General features: G+C 36.9%; 3 protein-coding genes and 2 long non-coding RNA genes across 6 annotated transcripts; 1 reads left to right on the top strand and 4 right to left on the bottom strand.

Annotated features, from left to right (window-relative positions):
* Positions 1-2,915: 2,915 nt before the first annotated feature.
* LOC147496048 (uncharacterized) lies at positions 2,916-4,460 on the bottom strand. Its single transcript, XM_086567580.1, has 2 exons — positions 3,890-4,460; positions 2,916-3,589 (listed from the first exon to the last, which is right to left on the bottom strand). Exons 1-2 carry the CDS (start codon positions 4,148-4,150, stop codon positions 3,116-3,118), a joined length of 735 nt encoding a protein of 244 aa, XP_086423706.1. The 5' UTR covers positions 4,151-4,460; the 3' UTR covers positions 2,916-3,115.
* A 1,019-nt stretch (positions 4,461-5,479) lies between these two features.
* On the bottom strand, positions 5,480-8,497 carry LOC147496047 (translocase of chloroplast 34, chloroplastic-like). Its single transcript, XM_086567573.1, has 5 exons — positions 8,380-8,497; positions 6,713-6,822; positions 6,500-6,607; positions 6,234-6,358; positions 5,480-6,033 (listed from the first exon to the last, which is right to left on the bottom strand). The coding sequence occupies exons 3-5, from the start codon at positions 6,578-6,580 to the stop codon at positions 5,664-5,666; spliced, it is 576 nt and encodes a 191-aa protein (XP_086423699.1). The 5' UTR covers positions 6,581-6,607; positions 6,713-6,822; positions 8,380-8,497; the 3' UTR covers positions 5,480-5,663.
* A 1,303-nt stretch (positions 8,498-9,800) lies between these two features.
* On the top strand, positions 9,801-10,958 carry LOC147496046 (uncharacterized). 2 transcript variants are annotated; one of them, XR_015199706.1, is made up of 3 exons: positions 9,801-9,934; positions 10,121-10,269; positions 10,674-10,958. It is a non-coding gene; the product is annotated as an uncharacterized LOC147496046 (long non-coding RNA). The 2 variants fall into 2 exon arrangements; XR_015199705.1 differs by having other exon boundaries at positions 10,407-10,958.
* A 6,248-nt stretch (positions 10,959-17,206) lies between these two features.
* On the bottom strand, positions 17,207-18,571 carry LOC147496045 (uncharacterized). The gene is made up of 2 exons (XR_015199470.1): positions 17,836-18,571; positions 17,207-17,779 (listed from the first exon to the last, which is right to left on the bottom strand). It is a non-coding gene; the product is annotated as an uncharacterized LOC147496045 (long non-coding RNA).
* Positions 18,572-18,873: 302 nt separating this feature from the next.
* LOC147496044 (putative inactive purple acid phosphatase 29) lies at positions 18,874-20,355 on the bottom strand. The gene is made up of 2 exons (XM_086564835.1): positions 19,667-20,355; positions 18,874-19,185 (listed from the first exon to the last, which is right to left on the bottom strand). Exons 1-2 carry the CDS (start codon positions 20,106-20,108, stop codon positions 19,151-19,153), a joined length of 477 nt encoding a protein of 158 aa, XP_086420961.1. The 5' UTR covers positions 20,109-20,355; the 3' UTR covers positions 18,874-19,150.
* Positions 20,356-23,596: the final 3,241 nt, after the last annotated feature.

The following is a 23,596-nucleotide window of genomic DNA, read 5'->3' as shown; positions in this document are numbered from 1 at the left end:
ACCCACAACTAACAATAGACCAACCCACCATCACTCAACCAAGAGAAACCAACCGAAAATCAGCCCAACACTGGTTCGGCCACCGCCATTAACAGAGCTTCATCGGAGCTTCGGCAGCTCCCATTACAACCCTCATTCGACAGCCCATCATCCCCTCAATCAATCCCTCATAATCCCAACACCAACGACCCATTCAAATAGACAAATTTAAAAACAATCAAACGACAGTCGACGCCATTAACGTCTCGTTCAAGAGCTTGAACAAATCTTCAACAGGCGATTCTAAACCCACATCAAAACAAATCAACATAATCTAATAGTAGTACAATTCATGGGCCAGCGCCTCCATGAACGCCTGTTCATAGGTTCCACAGTTCAAAATAAAACTAACAGATATCGAAAAACTAAATAACTGTGAAAACTGGTCGACACACTCGACAGTAAATGTTTTTGTTCACACATAACACTCTAGTTTCGATGAAAAAGAAAAACGTAACTACTCACCTGTCTTAACAGCTCGGCGAATCCTCCTAAGCCGATTCGCAAAGCTTCCACCCTCCCGAAATCCAGAACTTTTCGTGCTCTGCTTCCATTTTTTATTATTTTATTATTTATACGACCCTATTTTCCGAGAACAATATGTTTTATATCTTGGGTCCAAGCCCAACACCTAATCGATTTTCAAAACCAGCCGGGCCACGAAATCCAAGTCCAATCAGACGAATTTTGGAAATAAATAATTCAATTGAATTAATAAATAGAAAAAATACGTATTTAAAAATACGGGCGTTACACTTTTAATTGTAGTTACAAGGTTCCAGCATGTCCATGGAGGTTGCTCTATTTCCTTTAGAATCTGTATTGCTCTCAAAGAATCTGAAGCTACTTCCACCTTTGTGTAATCCTGAGCAATACACATGCTAATCCCAATCTCGATAGCTTTCAATTCTTTAAACAAAATGGACTGGACATTTCCTCCTCCAGTGAAAGCAAACACGACATGTCCATGCTCATCTCGAGCCATTCCACCATAGCCAACATGCTCTAGATTCATTGAACCATCACAGTTAAATTTGACATAACCAGAAGGTGGAAAAAGTCATCTAACATGTTGGATTGTAGTCTTCTTATACTTAAAATCCAGATCTATCCTGTCAGCCAGAACTCTCAATTTGACAGAATCTTGTATCTCCTCCACTTGTACTTCCAAGTATTGCTTCATATCTCTAAGCAACATTGAACTGATGACTATTGGACTCAAGGACACTCCATTAAATCTTCTATTATTGCGTTCAGTCCATAAATACCCAATAGCAGCACAAATATATAACTTGATTACTTCTGCCCATATATGGTGTTTTGCCTCGAACCATATTGATGAGATTGCACCACTCCTTGTTTGAATGTTCCACTTGCCGCCCCAATCCAATAGCAGCTTTTACCTTTGACTAGACCTCTTTTGTATAGTTGCAGTTAAAGAATAAGTGTTTAGAGTTTTCACTGCTGTTGTCACAGAAACAACATGAAGAAGCCTGCAAAACTTTCTTATACACTAATCTATCTTGTGTTGGCAAACTTCCCGAGAAAAGTTGCTAGGCATTGAATGAGTATTTGGGCATCACCAATCTTCCCCAAACAAGATTAGACCAGATCCTTTTATTCCTTTTCCTTCTTAAAGAATTGTAGGCAGATTTGATAGAGAAATCACTTGAAGGGGTATCTGTGTCCACACCACTTGATCCTTAGCAAGTTCAAAAAAGATGTCTACCCTTTAGAATGTTATTTTTGATGTGTCCCTCAGGCAAGTCATGAACTAGAGCGTTCCATTTACCATCCTCAATGAGTTCACTGACCATAGCATTTTCAGGTAGATGAAGGATATGTTTCGCTTCACTGTTACATAGAAGAGGCTCCTTAAGACACCAAATATCATGCCAGAGCAAGGTATCATTACCTTTAGCAATGATATATTTGATATAGAGTTGAGCATATTTTCTGCTTTTGAGGATAGATCGCCATGACCATGACCAGTCTTGTGGTATATCCACAGTTATTGAACAGCGATATTGACACTCACCACTTAGAGATTTTTATATTTTGTTGGACACATAAGAGTCTTCTTTATTTGTTGACTACACCCACACATTTCAAACAATTTTTTTTTTTCCTTCTTTAAAAGTAATAAAAAGGGATTTTAGCGAAAAATAAAAAGGGAGGGTTTCATGCTAAATTTCTTTTTTTCCTTTTAGCATCTTCCTCTTTGTAATCTTATTTGAGTTTATGTCATTCTCATAGTTTAGAGGAGCTTACTTGAGGTGTGAGATTTTCAAGTTTGAGAATTCAAAATGTCAAATTGTATTTAAGTGAATAAAAAGTTTTAGATTTCTCTCATACGCAAATCAAATTGCACCGTCATCAGTAGCGATTGCGTAATAAGTTGATGACGATAATTAATTTATTGTTATCATGTGTTAATTAATAATTTATTTCCTTCAAATATTTAATGCTCAATGTTCATTTGTTTCTCTCTAACGACCCATCAAAATTTACATTCTTAAGACAATTTTGAATGGAATCAATTGGAAGTAATTATTAAAAATTAATTAATTTAAATGAATCAATAAACTTTTGATATAAAATGCAATGTAATTAACACTCACAATTTTATTTTAGGATTCCATGTACCAGGTGGGTGCATGCTGCTTTAAATAGTGGGTTTAGTAATAAGTATAAGTTGGAATGCATCGTAGCGTGAGGGTCTCTAAAATTGTGTGCATCACTGAAAGGTTCTAATTGCATTTTTCAAGTTCTGGGGAGCATTGGAATGACCAGAATTCTAATCCATTGAACTTGAGATTATCAATTTAAGTAAATGATCGAATGAAGGTAGCTACCATTATTCAACATGCTCTCTGTAGATCTGAATTTACGGATTAAAATGTTTTATCAACATAAATAAATAGGATAACGTACTTCCATCAAAACACTCAAACTAGAACAGAAGTACAGAACACATTTCCTACATTCTGCATCCCACACAGAGACAGAGAAAATGAACAAATAGCAAGAAAAGGTTGCTCGTTAGGAGCGCAACACAAGAAGGGACAAATTTGCATCAGGTGTTCTTCACGTTTTCTCCTTTAAATGACAACTTGAACCATGGAATCCACACTGATGTTGTTTTCTGGTACGCAATGTATTCATTGGCTCTGAGATCATGTTGCAACATCCTTTGCTCTACAAGACCAACGACATAGGCTAAGCACAGACTATTCACAAGAGATCCAATGAAGGTCCAACCATATCCAACGTTCCAACCAAAAACTGCCAATCCCCACCACCACAATTGCTCCCCAAAATAATTGTGGTGGTATTGCCACAAACCCTTCTTGAGAACGATCTCTGTTGGCTTTCCTTGTTCTTTCAGTATAATGTTCCTACTAACGAATTCATGGAGCTGTGTGTCTGCGAAGTAAGCTAGAGCTATTCCACAACTACAAATGATTGTAGCAATAGTATCCCAAGTGTTCCATGGTTTTTCAACTGAATGAATTGCGTACATTGGGAGGCATACTCCCATCATTAAGACCTGAAATTCAGTATGAATATATAATGTTAGTACAAATTGAGTAGTAAGAAAACAAGCACAGAAACATGGCAGTTGAAATGAGGAATTTAATATGCTGTGACAATAAAATAAGGCGTGGTTGACGGCTCCTGTATAGGACGTGTATATCAACAGATTCACACCAGTCTCCCTATACGCAAAGAAAGTACAATTTCATATCCATAATCCATGCATCTTTACTAGTTTACTGACTCCGAAAGCAGAGCTGTGAACGCAGAGAATGTATTTTCTTTTTCAAGGAAGATTAAGTGGCCTACGTACCCAGTGGCTTGATTGGATGAGACTGATGAGCCAGAACAGAATATCAACATTGATGAAGAAAAGAAGAACAGCCAGTAGATGGGGATGGTTGAAACTACATGTCCAGAGAACATGTAGAGTTCCATCTACACCAGTACTACCGTATGTAGCTTTAGCAGTCGTGCTCTTACTAATATTGAAATGGTGGAGGAATACAAGATAAAAAGCAATGGAGGGAAGAGGAACCAAGATGGCTATCAAAGCATTTTTTAAGTTCCCCATTGCTTATGATTGTTGAGGTGATATCCTCATGCGATATAGCTATGTCCAGCTACCCTTTTATAATACAAAGACACTTGGTAATGCTCAAAGTTTCTAATGGCTTACAAAATCTCTCATGGGCTACTTTTACTGTTGAAAATATCTTTTTGATTTACTATAGATATATAGAGGTTCAACACTACCTCTGTAGGCTGTAGCTTCCTTCACCCTTTTTCTCCCCTCTCTCTCTCTCCATCTTATCTATGGGTTGATGAAAATCATGCAAGTCACGTAACAAGATATTACTTCGTGCATGCGTGGGGGTGCCATGAAGCGACCAAGTATAACGATCCCACTTTGTCGACATTTAGGCCTCCAGAAATTGCACTTAACCAGCCGGTATATGTATTGCTAGCCCCACAGGTCCTTTGGATTCCTCAATATATGATTTTGAAGAAACTAGCATCTTCTGTTGGACAATGTATCTACAGACTCTGTACTTACAATTCTTCAATTATATTTGTTTAGTCAACAAAGTGGTACAATTCATGGTAGAGTTACAAATGCTTTTAACCTTGGGACTGATTTGTGGTTCGGCGGATTGATAATATATAGAATCAATTAGCATGCTAAGTGAACATAATGGTGTATGTAGTGCCGTAGTGGTGATCCTAATGATGACCACTAACACCCACACGGCCACACCACACTAATCACTATATGTATGTATACCTCCAGGCCCTGGTCCCCGCCTACTCCAAACCTTGAGAGAGAGAGATTGGAATCTGCTTTGCAAAAAAACCCAGAAATAGCTGCTGAGTACTGATACCATTTCTGGAGCGCCTCAAGGGACCACTACCACTCGGCAGGGCAACAATGGAACTTGCTAACAACGAAGAACCTCCCAAATGTTACTATTTTATAAACAATGGAGGTACTAAAGAAATTCATGTCTGCGACCTGCTATGGCTGTAATTACGACATCATGACAATTCAACTGCAGCGCTTGGAACATCAAGTTCAGACTGTAAAGCATTGATCTTAATCTACTGTGCAAACAATGAAGTCGATGGCAGAAATGAGATGTAGAAAAAGGTAAGATCCAACAACAAAGCTTACTCAAATAAGACTTTGATAAGCTCTAATAGAACTTGGAAATACACAGTGAGGACATAACTCAGTTCTCTCAGATCGAACTAGCCTAACTGCCGCAGCGGTCCCTTGCTACCATTGAGTGCAACTATTAGACAGTATTGAGCTCAGAGACAAAAATCAATCGCAATTACTATAATACAATTGCAATTACATACTTATCATGTGAATAACAACCCCAAAAGCTATACTCTGACCATCTTTTCACCTATCACTGAAGGTTGAGTCACCCCCTTTGAATTCCTATAATACAATTGCAATTATATATTTATCCATTTTATCGTGTGAATAACAACCCCATGCCAAAAGCTATACTCTGACTATCTTTTCACCTATCGCTGAAGGCAAACCCTTAAGGTTTAGTAGACCATGATTTAATACACTAACACCCTATAACATAAAGTTCATAGAAACAGAGATCGATGTGAAACTTAATCGAAATGGTGCCCGCATTGAAGTTGGTTCCTGATATTGAGAAACGCAGTACCTGGATGTCTTGCTTTCTAAACCGAGCTCCTGTACGAACAATCTTTAGAAGAGCAACTGATCTTTTAGATAAGAAGTCGTCATAGTTAAGTCCATCTGGTGGAGAGAGTTGTGCATGTGTGAGGACAACCAAACCTCTACACCATATCCTATTACCAAAACTATCACTGATAGCCTTAATGATCTGCCTATCCAAATTATCCACCCTATATGCATCTAGTCGATCCACAGACAACAAAACGTCAATAGTTCTGTTCAGAAGGAACCTGCGAGGTAAACATAAAATAGACTAAAAACCAATTGAAGAATAGAGGTGACTACCCACCTCACACAAAGGAAAAGATTTTCACTACTACAACGTCCTATCTCATCAGGAAAGATGCACTAAAACTGCGAAAGGTCAGTCAGTGATATAAAAGATATTCTGAGAAAGATATGTATGCAGTGCCAGTGTGCCACTACTAACCGTTTTATAGTATCAAGAGCCTGTTCATTGACATACCCCCCTTCTATAAGCCCAGGAGTGTCAATAATATTCAATGTAAATCCCGACCGCGAGCGTGAGACCATAACTGGTCGTGGTACTTCAGACTGCAGATAAAATCACAATTTTAGCGCAAAAATCATACAAAACAATGACGAAAAAGATCATAATGGAAAATAAATTTCCACAAGGATTTAATTCGTCAAGATACTTTATTGTAAGCAAATAACCATCGCTACTTCACCAACCTGGAAAGCACTAACAGCTACCACTCGTTCCCCAATCAGGGAGTTCACAGTCGATGATTTCCCAACTCCACCTTTTCCCATTACAAGGATTGTTAATGTGTTCACATTCTACATGTGTCAAAATAGTTAACAAAAAGAAATAATTCACTATAGAATTTTGAGAATATGTGGAAAATTAGAAAGAGAATGTTTCAAGTTAGCAAAGAAACAAACCTCTTGAATTGCTTTAGTTTACCCAGTAATTCAAGTAATTTTGTTTGGGTGGCTGCCAGGAACTGTTGAATGCCGGTTCATTCGCGTATCAGTTGGGATGCCATTGACTTCTATGAAATGATAGATACTAATATAAGATCATCAATAATTTAATAAAAAACAATTAAAGCCTTACTATATAAAAGATATCACTTGTTCAGTTTCAAAACTTAGTTCAGTTTCAAACATAAATGATAGATATTCTGTTTTAAAAAAGAAAGATAAACCTTTAACAATGATTCTAAATAATGACTAAAATTGAGAGGAAAAAGAAGAAAAAAAACCCGACCACGGAGTGCAAGCAGTGGAATATTTATGGTACTAGAAACAACTAAATTTCATGGTTCATAACTTATCAGCTTTGCATCAAAAATACAACAACAAACTCTCAGTTGAAGCATACACTTAACTGATTTAAGGCAGCAGAATTATGGATAGATAACCTAGGGCACCTCTAAGTTCACAAACCAAAACAAGTCTTTTGCAAGCGTCATAAGTAACAGAGTGTCGTTGGTCGTGCTCTTATGCAGAACTCCTGGAAATATTTCACAGGATCAAAGGCTTGCCTAGCTCTGAGCTCAACGTACCCTTGGCCCTGAAGCCTAGAGGTGCGTACGGGTGCCTACTGTCACTTAAGTTTGTGCTGGCCCCTAGGCTCACTCACATCTCCTATGCCTATAACTACATCAATTTTAAAGGAAATGGTTCTAGATTTCTAGAATTTCATGTATCGTCCTATCACTAGTATTGTCTTTCTCAGTCTTTGCTCTTTTCTGGATCCTGCCTCAATTATCATCATAGAATGCTCCTCATCAGATGCCTTATGTGATGTAAAAGTTTTTGTAGAAGCCAAAGTATGAGCCCAACCTTGCGGCATGACAGGTGGTACTCTGCGAATTCAGAACAATGTGAATAGATATAAGAAATGTGGTCTGAACTCTGAAGGCTACTTGAAGGGACACTTGATGAGCAAAATCCAAGCCCTGCAGCCACTTCCTCCTAGGTGCAACTGGTCTGATCTAACCTAAATTGAAGAGGGGAGACTCAGCAGACTGACATGTCGTCTGACAAAAAAGTTACAAGGTCGAGCGCGGGACCAACAAGGACTTCACGGAAGGTTTTGCCAGCAAACCTTTTACCAATCCTCATCATACAAGCCACATGTGATTTTCATTGGAGGAGAGGATTTCTCAGAACTAGTCAGCTATAAATCGCAGGTCTGAGGAAGCAAAAACCACTATCGGTTATCCTAGTCTTTTCTAGCTCTCTTAGAACACATCTTTTGAACAATCCGCCTCTTGTGTTCCCCAGACAAGCAAAGCGCTTGTACACCATCTCCAAATTTAAACTTATAATACGTGTTGTATAACTCACTGTTTGACATCTGCTCAACATGAGCAGCATACTTGAGTTCATATCCGTCATACTATAGCATCAATCACATAATTTGTAATACAATATAGACCAAATTGGAAAATCTAATATGTTAAATCGAATTTTATAACCTCGGGTGCAACACAATCTAAAATTCTCTTTTTCCAACTACATTTTCATATACTATAAACAGTTCTCCCACTAAAAGAAGTCCATTTCTAGTTACAAAATAAACCAACGCGGAAAGTCAATACCTGGTTGGGGTCTTGCTGGTGGACTTTGGCGTCTCCGCCCACAGTAGAAAGAAGGCTTGGTTGCTTCTCCAGCTCCACTACTCAGTTACATTGATCAGCTGCTCCTGAGCCATTGCCGAAATATCGACTTTGATATTGTACGAAATAAACTGTGGCGTGCAAAATGAAATTACCATTGAATTTAGTTATCTTTTCTTCTGCTAACAATATTGTGGAGGTTTATTATGCCATGAGCTTAACCTGTGATGAATCATGGTGTCTGGATATTATCACTCTTCACCGTTGTTTCGAATGTTTTAGCTTGGTAGGTTTGCTTTTTCCTACTACATGGACAACAAGGCATCTGCTTCGGGCTGACTACTTACTCTTGAATGTCTATTGTGCTCGTGGAATCAGAAACACTTGCTTTGTATGTGTTCTTGGGGCGCAGGTAGAACATCAAATCCCTAGGACTAATGATGATGAGGAAATAACTGCTGCTGAAGCTCTCAAGGACGAGAGCACCTACGACCTCATGAAAGAATTTGTTGGTCCTAATTATGTTGCCGTTTGAGCCATTCACACTCCATATGTTTATCAATTATTTTAATTAGGCCTTGAACTACTATTTGTGAGAATTATCTTCGTTCTGAAATCATCAATATTCATAGTTCCATTTCAAGCGGAAAAAACCTCAAATTTTCTAGAATAGTAGGTTAATAGGAACATGATATTATATATCTTTAAGTTTAAAACTTAATTGCTGCAGAATCTCTAATAGCCAAACCCTCTTGAATATGGTTGTCTATAAATCACCAAATAATTTTTTTTTACTATATGAAGATCAAAGAAAAACAATGTCTACAAGTACATTCGTTCCAATCGAACGAGTAGAGACTTTGTTTTGCTAAGTCAGCAATATTAATTTTCATTTAAAAATAAAAAAGGAGGGAGGGGAATATACAAATAGACTGTGAAATCTAGGGAAGATACAGTAGCACTTCCGAATGTTCAGCATCGGGAAACTCCCGTTTTCTGACAATGAGGACTTCCTTCTATTAACTCAGTGGTCATAGCTGGTGCACTAGCTCCATGTCATACTGCCCCATCATCTGCTGCCATGTTCTTGCTGCAACAAGACTTGGAACTAGTATTTGGTGGAGAAACATTAGACCCTTTGCTTTAACTTCTTTTTGCTCAATACTGGAGTGAATTCCCTTTGATCCTCTTCCCTGACAGCCACAAGTCTTGAGTTCAGAGCTTCACGAGCAATCTGTAACTTAGCTGTTTCTACTATCTGAGTTCTTGAGCTACATTGCGTTTGTGGCACCATTTTTTGAGCACTCACGTCTAAATTACTACCGTACCTCTTGTGAGGTTATTGAGGAGAGGGAAATGGAGGAAGATGGCGCTGCTAATGATCATGCACGATTTCTCCTTAGAGATGAAACTGTTTGTCAGAATATGTATGAAAATAAAAAGGAGCAAAAGAATATTGAGTTGGAACAAGAACTGGGATGAAGATCGGATACATACAAGTGGTGTTGCACGCAATATCAAAATTGAAAATGAAGAGGTAAGACCCAAGAAAAGCATGAAAGTTGAGTCTCTTTTGATAAGCTGTATCCAGTTTGACAGATTACATGATCCCAGTGTTTCTCGTTGACCCCAGTGCACTTGTAAAAGTATCTCCTACATTTGTTCTGTTTTTCGATCTGTTCTTTCATTTTATACTGAAGATTCCAGCTTCACCTCCCTATAGGTATGGCGATAAATCTAGCTAGGATATCTGATCTAGTGAAGACATTGAAAAGGTAAACAAAGAAGAGTCTGTTATATGTACCGAAGAGGAAAATATTTGAGCAAGTTTGGAGGAAGATAGAAGGGGAGCAATGTAAACCTGCTGGAGAGGTGAAACTGAAGAATTCATCTTTTAGTCTATAATTTAGTTTCTTTCCGTGTAGTGTTTTCCATAATTGAATTTCTTTCGTTTCTTTTGTTATCTTAATCTTGCTTGACAAGCTATGTTCCTATAATTATTTGTAAAGTGCACCAAAAAGTAAAAGAGGTAATTAAAGAAGAAGCAACACTCAGGAGCACTCAACGGACACTGCTGGAGAAGAAGCACTACTTAAAGATAACTCCCAGATAGATGAACAGGTGTTGAAAGAGCATAAAGAAAACGTCATTTGAACTTTGAAGAAAAGAAATTTAAATATATGTATAGTCTACACCAGATCTACTGTTAATTTGCATCATACCTCTCTGTTATGTTTTATTACTATCAGTTTGAAACTTTATCTGGTGGAATGCAGGTATTTGAGGGTCTTACGGTGGATGGAGCTAACAAGGAGATAGAAGAGGACATCCTAGGAGAAAAGAACGTGTTTGAGGATCAGTCCGCAGTCTACATTGGAGAAACCACAGCTTAAGAGAGCTATAAGGGAGATGAAAAAGAAGGATAAGAAATCTGAAGAAGAGGTCAGTGACAAGATATAGTGGGGAGCTCAATCTCTGACTGTATCACTCGAATATGTTCTAGACTACCATTTTATTGTTTTTTCCCTGTTAGTCTCTCTTGTATCCTGTCCCTAAAGTTATACCTTCATTTGTATACGTACTAAATTTCTCTGGGACTTGAGACGTGCGACCAAAGCAAGTGAGGATAGTAATCATATATAGTACTACACATACCTACATAGTCTATCTTGTATCCTGTTTATAAAGTTACAAGAATTCTCTTAAACGGATTATCCGTTTAGGGACATGTTATATAGTGTCTTGACGCATCTTATTTAGTGTCTTGCCCACGACCATGTAATAAGTATAAATGAAAAAGTTGTTCAAGACACTATATAAACTGTTCAAGACACTAAACAAGTTGTCCAAGACACCATCTCCGTTAACGGATAATCCGTTTAAGAGAAGGCCTGTATAAAGTTATATCTTAATTTGTTATACTAGATATCTTTGGGACTTGAGACGCGCGACCAATGCAAGTGAGGGTATTAATACACATACCGTACCATAGAAGGTTGCTGATGCTAGCGTTACCAACTACACAGAGTTCATGGGAGAAAAGAAGGTCATAGAACCTACCTCAAGAAACAGACCACAAGCAGACCACCATTATCTAGAACCTGCCTCTCTTGCAATGGTTCAGAAAAATTAAGCTTACAGGAAGGAAGCAGAGGGTGGGAAGCTGGTTGATGCTTGCCATCTTAATTACTTCTTAACAAATATCACCAACAACCAAAGCTAATGGCGCAAACTCAGAGGGTCTAGATGGCGAACACGTCAGAAATAAGTAAATCTCCAACTTAGTTGAGAATGCAATTGGGGACAAGTTCAACCTAGATGCGGATGTAGGTGAAGAGGAATGAAAAGTACTAAAAACAGAAACTATTCTAATGTAAGGTATAAATAACGAAATAGTAACCACTGCCATGTATCAACACTTGATTTTTAGGTGCTTATCCGATGAAGTCGTTTACAAAACTTGAAGCAAATCTACCTAATCATCATATAACAAACAGAGTCAAATTCTTAAGAAATTCATACTACAGCTTCATTCTGACTCAACATGTCTTATACTCAACATCTGTAACTAGTAAAGAGGGAAGCGAAGTGGTTGTTGCAACTGAGCTAGAGTAAAAGGGTTTCTAATATTATGTATTATCTGGTCATATACACAAATAACACAATTATCCTTTTTTGCTTACTATGTTATGCTAGGAGTGAAATATTTTGGGCACTCTTTTTCCAGCGGATGACTCCACATGTTGTTACCATCTATGGAAAAGATAAGAAATGATAGAAAAGATATCCACATATGCTTCCACTTTCCTTCAGAAGCGTACACAATACTCTGCACTAGAGCTGATCCTATTAGTGTCGCCAGCATCGAAAGAGTTCCAATCGCCATCCCAACAATTCTAGCATGCCATCCTCCTTTTAGAACTTTTTGATACTTGGGTGTAGAGGATTGCTACACCAAGGTTTAGTCCATAATCCAATATATGTTTGGCCACATAGATGGATATAAGGGATGCGTGTGGGGGCCGGTCGCACCTCCTGAGATTAGAAAAACTCCACTACCATATAACTAATTGCCTAGAAAATTCTTCAAACCATAAAGACTCGCACCTCCAAATTTTTTTTAGCAAACTTCCACTACCGCACCCCCAAACTTTTCACAACTATAGTAAGAATATTATCAACAAAAAAAATAGTATAAAAAAAAATAACAAAAAACATTCCAATAAACCAACTTTTTTACTTCTCTTTTTTCCATTACAAAATTATCTTTTATCATTTATTTTAAGTTCAAAACCATTAAAGATATACAAATATGTCTTTGAATATTTGATGGGTTGATGAGATTAAAACAAATAGCCAAAAGCCCAAAGCCCAACCAGTCAGTTTGTATAATTCTAATCACCCATAACAAACTCGTATGCTCTCTTTCCTTTCTTTCACTCTCAATTCTTAAACAAACGGTCAGACCTCAACTAAAAAAAAAACACACACACACACACATACAAATTCATAAAGGACTTGTGGCGCAACGCAACTTATTGCACACTTGTCCCAATTATTTGTAAAAGTTATTATCATTATCAATAAAATTTTCACTTAAAAAAAAATAAAACAAAACAAGGTAATTTTTTATTTTCAATGTTAATATTTTATAAGTCTATATAACATTATTATATAGACTTATAACATTATAGAAAGTTAACAATTTGTTAAATTGTTGTAGACTTGTGGACTAAAGTATTTAGATATATATATAGACATAGTAGTATTAATTAATGGCTTAAGTGCTTAAGTAATTAACTTCATCAGTCCATATTAAATTCTTAGTAGTCAACGCACTCTAGTTTTGTGAATTGAAATAAATGTATAATTTTGTTAATCTTTATTGTTTATACCTTCTGACAAAAAAAAAAAAAAAAAATTGCATACGGTTTTTTTTGTGGGGTAGGGTGTGCACATAATCTCACACCCTGTCTTAGAATCCTAGCTCCCTCCTTGTTTGGCCATTAAGAATAGCTCCTTATAACTCTCCATCTTCTTACCCATACTCCACTTCCTAAAATAGACATCAATCAGCCATTTTAATCTAGCCTCACAAAGTGTAGAAATACATACAAACAATGTAATTTCTAAATTAATTTGAGTCGAAGCCCACTAATTCTTTAAAGAATACCCACTTGATCACCAAGTCCCATACTGTGAGAAAGATGTTCGAAGAAAAGAACATACAACTTATCAACCCAGCCAAAAACCATACCCACCGTACAACTAGTTCCTTTCCATAATCTACACCCACAAAAGAATAAAATATATTGGAAACATAAATAAAACACATCTACTTAATATATGCTAATTACCTTCTGATGTCTGATTTGCTAGTGGTGTAGCAAGAGTGGGGGAGTGGGACTTCTAGGCATCGACATTTCAATAATTTCGGAACCAGAACCTCTTAATGGAGTTAAGCTTGGGGTTGACATTTTTTTATTTCCAGCTGAAACATGAATAACACAACAAATTTCTAAACATTATTTTCAAAAAAAGTTTGTTTCAACTGCCAAGATTCAACAACATTTGCAGTAGAAATTAGGCAAGAACTACAACACGTATCTAAATCTAAATTCGACAATAATATTATGATAAACTAAACACAAAATTATATAAATTTTGATGAATGCATTTTTTTTCAATCAACTAAACTAGTTATTGAGTAATTTCAAGATACAACAGCTCAAAATGATTAAAGAAGAAGATGAATAATAAATTTATAAACTCAATTAAGCTGAATCTTGCTAGGTTATCATTCAACTCATTTTTTATCTGAAAACGATTCTCAACTCAAATACTAATTGTTCAACAAGCTAATAAGCTAGACTACTATAAACAAAAGCAAAGAAAAACGTAGTATATAATACCTAGAACTGATGTGAATCGAAAAAAATGGACTAGTCTCGAAGCTCTGTGAAGTGAAAGAAAATTTCTTGAAGAATTATTTTTCTCTAGAGTGGACAACATTTTATAATGGTGGTGAAGAAGAAAGAGGAGCGCGGGAAATGTTGTTAGAACAAATAACATAATCACGTGCTATTAGTGGCCACGTGGACCAATCCATTGCATAACTGCTTGTTCGTTAGAGGAGGGAGACAGTATTAGTTATTCCGTTATACTTGGACACTTGGACACAAGCCCCGATCCATAATCGAGAAATTGGGTTGTATCCAATACAGAGCTCCGTATCCATTAGGAATCTTGGACTCTTTGTAAAATGTGTTTATGCTCGATGATTGTCTTAATTAAATACACTGACTAGTCTATACTATGCGTGTTTTATAAAAAATTTGGTATGAACAACAATATTTCCTAAGTATCACATTTTTTAATACAATTAATGTTCAATATTTATCTTTTATATAATGCGAAAACTTGTTTTTTCATTTAGTTCCTGTATTTCCGGTTTTAGGCCAAGTTTTTAATCAAAAGGGTACCAGAAAGTTAGATAACCACTTTCTTTTTGCAAATGCACTTCACCTTTTCCATCACTTAAATTACAACTAGAAAAACCAAACAGACGTACCCTTTCCATCGCTCCTTAAATCACAACGGAAAAAAAATAGCACACAAGTTATCTCCAACGCTTTTTCATTATCATCCTAACTCTCCTCATCATCCGAAACTTTCTCACCCACAGATTCTAATTTACTGTTTCTTTTTCGTTCGTTTTGTTCTATTAATCGTAGAAATCGCTATCAAAGGCAGATCAATCAGCAACACTTATCTTCTAACGTTAATGAAGGTTCGGTTTTAATTTAATCCGTTGCCAAAAGTTATCTCATTATATTTAAAACTTTATTTTTTGCCTCCATTCTAACTTATTTTTCTTTTTAACACTTTTTTTTTTCAAATCAGAGTCCCATCAACAACCTGTTCCCGCGAACACACGCCTGCGACTAACAGACTCACTGCAAATAGCTAGAAACATAAACTCGAATTTAGGTGACATTTACTGCCATTGATCTGTTTATAAAACAGTGGTCGGGTTTGTCATTTCGTTCGTATTTCAATAAAATTGTAAAATGTTATTTATAAACAAAAACTAATTCGATCACGTGATGTTTGTAAAAATGGATTCATATGAGAAAATTATGAAAATAAAATAAAATGGACTTTGATTTCGAAGATAGAAAAATCTGTTTGAGCGAATCATATCTCCGTTAAAAGAGTTAGTCTCGATTTTTGATCCCTAATAACGACTCTTCATCTCTAAACGAGCATTATTAGCGCGTGGAATCGATTCAGAACCTCATCTCTACGTGAACTTACTCGGTTCCTAATCGTTATAATTATCGAAACACCCTCCCTAATATAGATAATCTTCACTTGGGCAGAGTTTCTACTCCGAGATCACATAAACTAAATTGTTATTCTAATTAACAGAAAATAAAACTGAATTAAAAATATTTTAATTAAAAACTGGAAATTAAATTATTCATTACAATAGGAAAGCAGTAAACTACTCTACTCCTATTGATGGAATGCTAACCATTTCATGAGAAAAACTAAAACTATACCCTTCTATTTATAGTTTTTTAGACGGTCTAGATTCAATCCATCCAATCCAAATCTAATGGTTACAAATAAAATATAATATCCCAGAAAATATTCTAGGAAATATTCTATGAAATATTCTATAGAATAGTAATGGGCTTGGACTAAATAGTTACATGCTTTGGCTTTATCTTCATATTCCAAACTGTACTACCATTTTTTGGAAGCTAGATATCGCTACGTAAAGTTTTATGCGCTTATCATTTTAGCTAGTCGAATGCTTGAATCAGAGTTAGGAGACAAAAGATATCGTCATTTAAAGTTTTCTCCTAACTTTTGGGCTGATTTAGGTCAGTTTGACCAAAATCTCATTTTTAGCTGGCTTAGGGACTCAAGTTTGGATTCTTCAACTTGTTTCATGCAAGGCCCAAAATATCGATATCGATCAATATATCGGTGTACCCAAAAACCGATTTATATCGGATATATCGGATATTTCGGATATATTTATTTTTTTGGTAACCAGTCCAAACTATTTAAAATATCGGAAATATCGGATATATCGGAAATATAATATCGGAAATATCGGATATATATCGGAAATATATTGGAAATATCAGATTTATATTTTAAAATGGTCAAAAAGTCAACCGATATATATCGATTATATCCGAAATATCAATTATATCGGCGATATAAAGTTTCATATCGGAAATTCCGATATATATCGGAAAAAAAAGAGTTCTATATTCGGTAGATATATATCGGAAATATCGATGTCGGTGTACCAAAATACCGACATATATCGGCGATATATCGGATATATCGGCGATATTTTGGTCCATGGTTTCATAGTTCTCTGGGTCCATGAGCTTTCCTGGCAATTTGGAGCTTTAAATGAGCTGATACTAAAGATTTCTTGTCAAAGCTTTATTCGGCTGTATTTCATACTAAAATGCAGGTTCTGTGTGTATTTTATCGTTGTCTGTTGAAACCTTTCCTCATCACTAAATAGCTTCAGATCAACTGAAAACTGTGAAACAATTGACCTTTCAAAAGCTTCACTGGAAAGTTTTTTCCCAAACACAGATTGACCTTTAATCCTTTTTTCTGCCTCTTGTTAAGAATAAACATTACTGGTTGTTGCAGCACATCCAGTATAGAGAAGTATGAAAAAATTTCAGAAAAGAATTTCAGATACACCCAATAAAAAGATCGAATGGCAAGAAGATAAAGAACAGATTTTGGAGGACAATACAAGTAGATGTCGAGAGAAAAAAAAAGAACTTTTTATCAGTACCACTAATTTCAATGATGGACCCAAGTACACTGTGAGCAAGAGACTGATATTCATTTCTCTATCCTTTAGCTGGCTAGCATATCGATACATCACTACCAGACCCCAAAGACATAACAAACTACAAAACCATATTTGTATTAATCATAATGACCAAAAACGGTACGAATATAATCCGTTTTCTTGCTTCTTCCTCATCAGCATAAACTTGTTGGGACGGTAGATGCAATCAAAGCCAAAGATAATTATTCAGTAAGTAAAATTATTCATTTCTTCGTAATTATAACAATTCCATTTAGAAATAAATTATTATAATCATAACATAATTATTAACCTTCCGAGGACTGACATAATATTCAATGATTTCATCTTCTGTAGGATCGCTTTCAAGTGGTTTCATACGATTACCTCAATTTCGTCCTGGAAGTGGACTACACTTCCATTTCGGCTTGTTGGACTAGTTGTTGTTGTTGAAGAAGATCTAGGAAACTCATCAGTGGCGGGAAGAAAAATAGCGAAACCAGACTTGGTAGACTTGAAAAACTAAGAGATCATTGTTAAGGTTCACGTCAAAAAAAAGAAAAAAGAAAAACGCAAACCTTATATTTTTAAAACTACGCTGGTGTCCTTACTTGATGTGTTTGGTATAGACCGTTTTGTTATCTTAAACGGGGCAAATTTGGAAAGAAAAAAAGGACCGAAAATAAAGGATGCTCGGTCCGGTCCATATATTTTAGCGATGAGAAAAAAAGAATCAGTGGAAAAAGAGATAAACCCGGGATGATGAAGCCCAAGTAGTAACAGAGCTTCCATAATCCTTACATCATTTTTATCACGGACCTTGGGGATGAAAAGTTTTGGTAATAATAATAATAGAGCAAGCCTCATAGCAGGGGATCAATCAACATCGGGAAGAGGGATGGAAAAGAGAAAGATACAGAGGCAACTACTGCTCAGCACATCCACACCAATATGTCACCCCATCGATTCCACAAACCGGGTCAGTTGTAAAACAATTCACCGGACAAGATTGGTCGTGGGCCTTTTCTAAACCCGATAGGCAGAGATCATCGCCGCTGGTTGGTAATTTAATATACGTCGACATTGGAGGGACTTAAGATGAATAAAAATATGAAGAGAAGGGTTAAAGTTTGCATTTTTTTTTTTTTTTTTTGTGTCAAGTGTCAAGTGTGAAGAGAGAGTTTTGGCAAGCAAGCTTTGAAAAGAATCAAAGAATCAAAGCTTGCTTTCAAACCCCGTGTGGAACAATGTTTCTTGTTGTTTGTTCGGTGGTGGATTCGTTCAACTGCTTTTTTATTATTGTTCCTATGTATTGCATGCTGGGGATTGCTGGCAGTTACCAATTCCAATTTGTTTTATTTTGTGGCGGAACATCAATGGTTGGACTTCGTCTGCCATTTTACTGTTGGTCTAGTGGAAAAGCAGACAGCAAATTGGTTCGATTACGTGCCTGACACTTAATTAGGTGGCACTGGAGCTACCTTATACATGGTTACGCTGCCATCAGAGTAGTAATGCTTGAAAGAAATTATCAAGACTGATTATAATTTCCCTGCTGGGAACGAGGCTGAATTTTGAGAACAATTTATCCAAATATAAAGAGAGAAACATTGAGATACAATGTCAATACAATTGTTGCACATATATTCCAATGGAAATTAAGCTCTTTTGATATCAATTTCCTAGTATGTGTAACAGAATATCACCACTAATAAATGAGTTTCGTGTTCACTGGTATAGGAATATAGGATTCTACCTAATCCATGTATGAAGCAGTAGCAAACAGCCAAAATGTTAATACAAAAAAGGAGCTAATTCTTCCACACAGCCAGGTTGTTGGTGTCTAATGTACTTCTTGCGCCTGATATTCTCAACTCCTTCCATGTTGACTACTCAGAAGTGACTGGGAATACTCCGTCTACGCCTCCCTGTTCAATGTAAAATATTCAGATGTAAGGTTGATTGTACATGAAATTCGTAATCCAGGTAGATATAATAATATGCTTATGAGGCCGGCTGCTGTGTGTACATGAAGCTGGGTGTTGTAGACAGCCTCTAGCATCTTGCTAAACTGACTTGACGTAATGCAAGTGTTTCCTTTGTTCAACAATAATGTTCTGAAGTGCATTGATGCAACTTATTAACATGCTTTTCCGCACCTTCCACAATTCTCCTCTATGGTCATCTGTTACATAATAATATGCCTCAGTACCATAGCGTTACCTCTCAAACCTATGCCTAAGGAGCTTTTTCAGTTTTTACTACATGATCATGACATTTACATGTTGGACAACTAGATTAGTTCCGTTTATCACTTTATCCTGACAAGTGGAGCAGAATTTAGCCGTTACAATTCTTTTAAGTCTTTTAGATGGTCAACTGAAAGAGAAATGACAGAGAGAAGCTTACCAGCAGAGCTCTTGGTCCAAAGGACTTGAGGATCGATTGTCGTGAGGTGTTCGTCATCAAGGCGCTTCCACGTTCTGATGGACTTCACTGTTCCCCAACCCTTCGTCTCTGTCTTTTCCAGTGTCGCAAGGACTACTCTAGCCCTTCTATCCCACCCAGCCTGACCATAAGCATGGTACCCGAACCCCCCAGCATAGCAAAGATGTATACCAGTTAACTTGCCACATAAGTCATTAACGTGATCATGGCCAATGAAAACAGCCTTTGTATCCCCTGCTTCTAACATGGTTGTAAAGAAGCCCGAGTTGATGGAAGGCAAACTAATGCCCTCCTGTTTCACACCAGTGAAGTTTGTTGAGTCAAAGCTAGCAAATTCTGGCAGTGGGATGTGGAAGTAAACAAGCCCTGGTGCAGATCCTGTTTGAGCTTCTGGTTTCGTCATGTACGATTTCTGCAGAAAACATAAAAATAAAATGATTCAGTCCAGATTCCTAAAACCATTTTTTAGATCTGGGTTACTGTGCTGGCGCGTATGGAAAAACCTAGGCAAGTTGACAACAACTCCCACTGACTTCACCAAGCTAGGCAGCGCCTGCTTACTGCAGTAGACAGCTTTGCTTTAAGAGTGAACAGTGAAGTTGATTTAAACCTTTGGCCACGAATCAACAGGGAAATTTCTCCACGAGTCAACAGGGAAATTGCTTTAAACAATTAAACTTTTGCCAGGGTTCCCATTGAACACGATATACTGAAGAGAAAGTCCACTACTAATGCCGTTCCAATTATTTGTATGCATGTCTCCCATGATTAATTTGTGTCATTTTCAGTTGCTTGACCTGAAAGTTAAGTTGACCGTGTGTTGTTTGGGGGGGGCCTAATTTCCCATCTGGTGGGGGAAAATCTTAATTGGGTCATCTAGTGCGTGTGCGTGTACGTGTGGGGTGGGGGTGGGGTGTTAATACTAGTTAACCCAATTAATTTTCCTATACTTACAACTTTATTTCCCTAAACCCCTATATCCCCCATTTCCCCACTGGTAATTGATCCCAATACCATCCACTGATTCACCTAATTCCCAAGAATGACCAGTAGCCACTGGCACATTCGCCAAAATATAAAAGTTGATTGTAATGATGTGTACTACTATGTCAGAGTTTCTTCAGTTATAAATTTTGATCAAAAAAATTGTCTAGACCTTTTATAATAAGCATGAGAATCATTACACGTTTGATACGAAATATGAAAAGACAAGAAATATAGAAGAGAACATTCCCCAGGGTGCACCAAAGCCTGATATACATGATGAAAGTGGGTGGTTTGAAGGAAAAAGTCTTTCAACAAATGCAGTGTAACATATTAATGCTTTGAGAAAGGTAGATTGCTCAAAGATTGTTAGAATGTAGGGGAAGCTGCCTAGAGAAGCCAAGCACATTATTTCTCTTAGGTCTAGAAGCTTGTCATCAAGAAATATATGAGGTGAACTAAAGGAACCATTTGCTCTCTGCACATGATATTCATGTCAACTTAGGATAAACAAAACCATCATGTTTAGTGATAAACACGAGAGCATGTCACCGACCATATACATTAATAATGATCCTTAACAATATACTTATATACCGCATACTAAACCGTCAAATTAACCAAATTCCAAAAGCAGGCAAAGAAACGGTACCTTCGATTGAGAGAAGTTTGCTGAAACCAGAATTGCTGAGAAGGTTTAATCCAACTATAGCCCGGTATTGAAGGAACTGTGGAATAATCACCACTATCCAAAAAGTACAAATTCAGAACTGACTTGTTCTCAAACCTTGAACCCTCAACGCCACCAACTTCCAAATTGTAGTTCCCAAAACCATCAATAACCTGCGCCTCTAAAGGGTTAAGTCTTGCTAACGTACCTTACGTACCGTTCATGGTAACAACATGTTTCATCACCCCTTCTCTTGACAATGTTGATTCTTGATCATGGTTCCCTAGTATAGCTACCCATGGTAAACCCGACTCAATAGCAGGGCAAATGCAGACTCTAATGATTTCTCTGCGTCCGTTCTGACCCTTTACCATTAAAAAAAAAACTTGCATCCTGAGATTAATCTGACCGTGTTTTTTTTGGGGAAGACCCTAATTTCCCTTGGGGAAATCCTAATTGGCTCATTTAGTAGGAGGTAATACTAATTAACCCTTAATTATTTCATTATTTTTACAATGCGTGTAAGAAGAAGTAAGAACCCCTTGTGCTGAAATGTTCAATTTTCATGCAATTATATATTAATTAAACATGATCAACTACGATGACACATTCATTTCATTGTCGATTGATAAAAGTTCACAAACGAAACTGCAGTACGTGCAAAGCATGGTGCAAGAACTGGAGCATGTTGCTCGATAAAAGTGGATCTCGACTCTCAATGTACATCAAGAGCCACGTCCTTAGTGAAATTTGTGAGTCTGCGACCAACATGTTTGCCTTTAGGGTGCGTGCGTTTGGAAACGAGAATTCTCGTGAGAGTTAGAATTCTAATGGAATCCGATTCTCATGATTATGCGAGAATTATGACTGTTTGGCAAACTGTGAGAATTCTTGGTAATTCTTAGTGTCAATTTCCCGCATGTTGTTTGGCTGCTAAGAATTCTCATATCAATTTTCTATACCATTTTTGTTAATTTTTTTTGCTCAAGTATTTCACAAAACCAAAATAATAGTCATTCCAAAACACAATAAATGTGAATCAAATTTCATACCTTACAACGTGGGACTTGGAGGTGCCGGTGCAACACGAATTTTAATGGTGTGAAATTGTAAGAGTGTATTGGACTATTGGCCCTTTCACTTGGTGCACTGTGAAGTGAAAATATTTGGATTTGAGTACTAGTGTGTTTAAGATCAGTCGTCATCAAAAAAGTGAATTTTTTTTTGTTACTAAATTTGTTAAATTAATAATGGACTATTGTACATTGAACTTGTGAAATACAAAATTGGGACTGAACTGTATGATGTAAACTTTCCATTTAGTATAGAAGCCATTACAAAATTTTGACGTGTATATATGTTGTATTTGAGGATCCACTAGACCACTCAACAAAGACAATCATTCTTGAGGATCGACTGTCACTTCAACATGCCTATATATAAGTTGAGGCCTTGGCAGTTCGTTAAAAGAACTATCCGCTTTGACAATAGGTATTGCTCTCAAAGAGATGGAGAGCACCTAGTCTTGTTTTTTCTTCGGGCATGCTTGGAATTGCTCCCTTAACTTGAACACAAAGAGATCTTTGCGGCAAATGCAATAACAAACCTGATAATTTTGTGAAAACACGAATAAGATCAAAACAAGAGAATGAAAAAGTAGAAAAAAGAAAAAAGGCAATACCAGAAAATCTCATGCATTCCTCTTTGGACTTGCCCTCTACTAGTGCAACAAGCAAAAGCAAAGATAAAAGTATCACCGGCACCGGTTGTATCAATAACTTCGTGGCAGCAATGATGGGTTGCTCGATTGCTTCCTCTCCGCCTTCTATGAATAAGGCCGGGCCCTTTTCACCGAAGTTTCACGGGACACGCTTGACACCCTAAGAATAAAGATGTTCAAATGAGAAGTAGTTAGAATAAAACAATTTATTGATCCGAAGTGTGGATCATGTAGAGAATGTACAAAAGTTTAGATGTTCATATAGAAACCCGACCATTTCATGGCACTTTAACACGGCTTGACTTATTTCATGAAGCTTCGCGGTTGGCATTCGGTCAAATGTTCGATTTCGGTTTCATTTGGGCTAAGTATATCGACAAAACAAAGTAATTGTACTTTGGGATTTAAGCCCTCCATTCCCAAAGCATCCATAATTACTTGAACACGATCCCGCGACCGCAGTACACACGATTAAGTACTAAATCAGAAATCTGTGCACTTATGACGACTTGCACTC

Source organism: Coptis chinensis, chromosome 6, assembly GCF_015680905.1.
Source record: "Coptis chinensis isolate HL-2020 chromosome 6, ASM1568090v1, whole genome shotgun sequence".
NCBI classification, from domain to species: domain Eukaryota; kingdom Viridiplantae; phylum Streptophyta; class Magnoliopsida; order Ranunculales; family Ranunculaceae; genus Coptis; species Coptis chinensis.
This window is presented reverse-complemented; position numbering and strand designations above follow the sequence as displayed.